Raw genomic sequence first — 2,389 nt, forward strand, 5'->3', positions numbered from 1 at the left:
CAACATGAATGAAGTAGGCCTCTCATGTTGGAGATGATTTAGGGGTTACTCCATGGCCTTCTCTCCCTTTAAAACCCCCCAACCATCCCTGTAATAATTTATTATATTATCTTTAACGATGCTACTTTTACTCTCAATCTTTAACAGCTACCGGCCTTCCCTCTTCAAAACCCTTATATAGAGTGTTTCTCTCCATCGACCTCAAAAACCCTTATATAGAGTGTTTTCTCTCAGTCGACCTCTTTGCCCTTTGCCTTCGAAGCATTTTTGCACAGTTAAATCCTTTGTCCAAAATCCTCGGGGTTTCGCATTCGTGTCTGATATTGGGCGAGTTTCTGGCATATTTTGGATCCATCGATTTCATTCGAGCCCTCCCTCTGTGCACTATATGGTATTGGGATGGCTGGAACTCAGGAGGATCCTGTTCTTACACGGGCAGTAGATGACGATTCGAGAGAGAACGAGGATGATGCCGGAAAGGAAGAGGACACTGGAGCTCAGGTTGCACCCATTGTTAAGCTTGAGGAGGTTACTGTCACCACGGGCGAAGAAGAGGAGGATGTCCTTCTTGACATGTAAATTTCTTAATCCATGGCTATTTCATGATTTTGTTTTCTCAGTTGAAAGTTGTTTTCATGGCCTCTTCGGTGGCCCTTTTCCTGTGCACATAAATGGGACCTTGACTATAAGGAAGATGCATTTGGGCAGTTATTTACTTCTAATTTTTCTCCTTTTTAGTAAGATCTATTTTTATCAGGTTCTCGATGTTTTGTTCGCCTGTTGATGATGATCGGATTTGTCATTTCAATGGGGTGCTGAAGAAACTCTATGGTAGATGCGTTTAGCGGGCTATGGTTTGTTTTATCGGGTAATTAGGGTTTTGCTTTTCTGTGTATTTTGTGAGTTTCTTGTTGTTTTGATGTCCCATTGATATTTTGATCAGCATTTTTTGATCTCATTATGGTTTGTAATAATTGTTTTCCTATGTTGATAGGCTGCCGATGAAGATTTTTTCGGGGATGCATTTGATGGTTTATTTGTTATCATTGGGGGTTTTGTATTTTGACGAGTCTTTTTATATTTTGTTGAACTATAGGCCATCCTTTTTTCAATGTCTTTGAAGAATCTATGATGGTTTCTCTGTTATTCTGGTTTAGTGGGGGGTGTGATGGTCATTTGTTATTGTTAAGCATACGGGGTTTCGTATTTTTTGGTTTTTGGATTAGCCATTGAATACTGAATTGGGCCTATTTGATAATCTGTCTTTTGGTTATTGGCATTAGGGTGATTTGTCTTTTTATGTTGTGAGGTGGTATGATTCAGGCATATGTCTGTTTTGGTCTTCTGTCAACTGTTTTCGTTGACTTTCTATGATGTTTTGAACAGGCTGTTGATCATTTCTGTACCTTATGGGGATGTATGGGATGAGCATTCTTTTGTTATTAAATAGTTGATGATTTGTATTCTTACATGTTTGATGTTATTATTGAGCTTTTTTGTGGGATCCTTTTCGGTAATGTTAAGGAATATCTCTTGTGTTTTTAATAGGTCGTTGGTAATTTATCTTTGAATGCATTTGATATGGTGGGATATTGCAGACGTTACTTCTAATGGATGCCATGGGCTCTTAAAATGATCCTAATGCAGTTTCATTGTTTATTAATATTCCCATTCTTTTTTATATGTTTGACCCTGCAGGAAGGCGAAGCTGTACAGGTTTGACAAGGATGGGAATCAATGGAAGGAGCGTGGTGTAGGAACAGTAAAGTTTCTTAAGCACAAGGATACTACAAAGGTTCGGTGGTCATGAGGCAATCCAAGACATTGAAAATATGTGCAAACCATTTAAGTATGTAAATTTGTTTGTTTGTTTTTTTTTTGTGTAATTTCCCCCCTGAGATTGTAATAGCTTATCTTACGTCCAAGTTTTAAGAGGCTTTCTGTGCCGAGAATTTGTGTTGATCCTTATTATCTGGATTTTATTGTTTTTTTTTTTTTTGCCTTGCAGTTCATTCCCCAATGTCACTTCAGGAGCACGCAGGTAGTGATAAAACTTGGGTCTGGCATGCAACTGATTTCTCAGATGGGGAACTGAAGGAAGAACTCTTCTACATTCGTCTGGCTCTGTAGACAGTGAGCACTGTTCTTAGACTCTTCTAATCCTGTTATGATCTTTTCTTTCTGTCTTGTATTTTTCTTTGATAAAATCAATGTTTGAGTACTATATTCTTGGATCATTTCATTGAAGGGTTGATTTTGCATATGTTCTTAGGATGCTTTTGTGCAGATTATAGTGGGTTGGTAAGGGATCCCCCTCCCCAAACACCCTATCAGCATAGTTAAGACTTGAGTTTAGGGTGGCTTTAATATCTCTGGTAATAGCAAATGA

General features: G+C 38.4%; 1 protein-coding gene across 1 annotated transcript; it reads left to right on the forward strand.

Annotated features, from left to right (window-relative positions):
* The first annotated feature begins 226 nt into the window (after positions 1–226).
* LOC149162538 (ran-binding protein 1 homolog c-like) lies at positions 227–2,107 on the forward strand. Its single transcript, XM_089435722.1, has 3 exons — positions 227–575; positions 1,699–1,795; positions 2,009–2,107. Exons 1-3 carry the CDS (start codon positions 400–402, stop codon positions 2,093–2,095), a joined length of 360 nt encoding a protein of 119 aa, XP_089291848.1. The 5' UTR covers positions 227–399; the 3' UTR covers positions 2,096–2,107.
* Positions 2,108–2,389: the final 282 nt, after the last annotated feature.

Source organism: Pinus tabuliformis, chromosome 5_2 (genome assembly GCF_031772625.1).
Source record: "Pinus tabuliformis cultivar Carrire ecotype Pingquan chromosome 5_2, CPIR1, whole genome shotgun sequence".
NCBI classification, from domain to species: Eukaryota; Viridiplantae; Streptophyta; class Pinopsida; order Pinales; family Pinaceae; genus Pinus; species Pinus tabuliformis.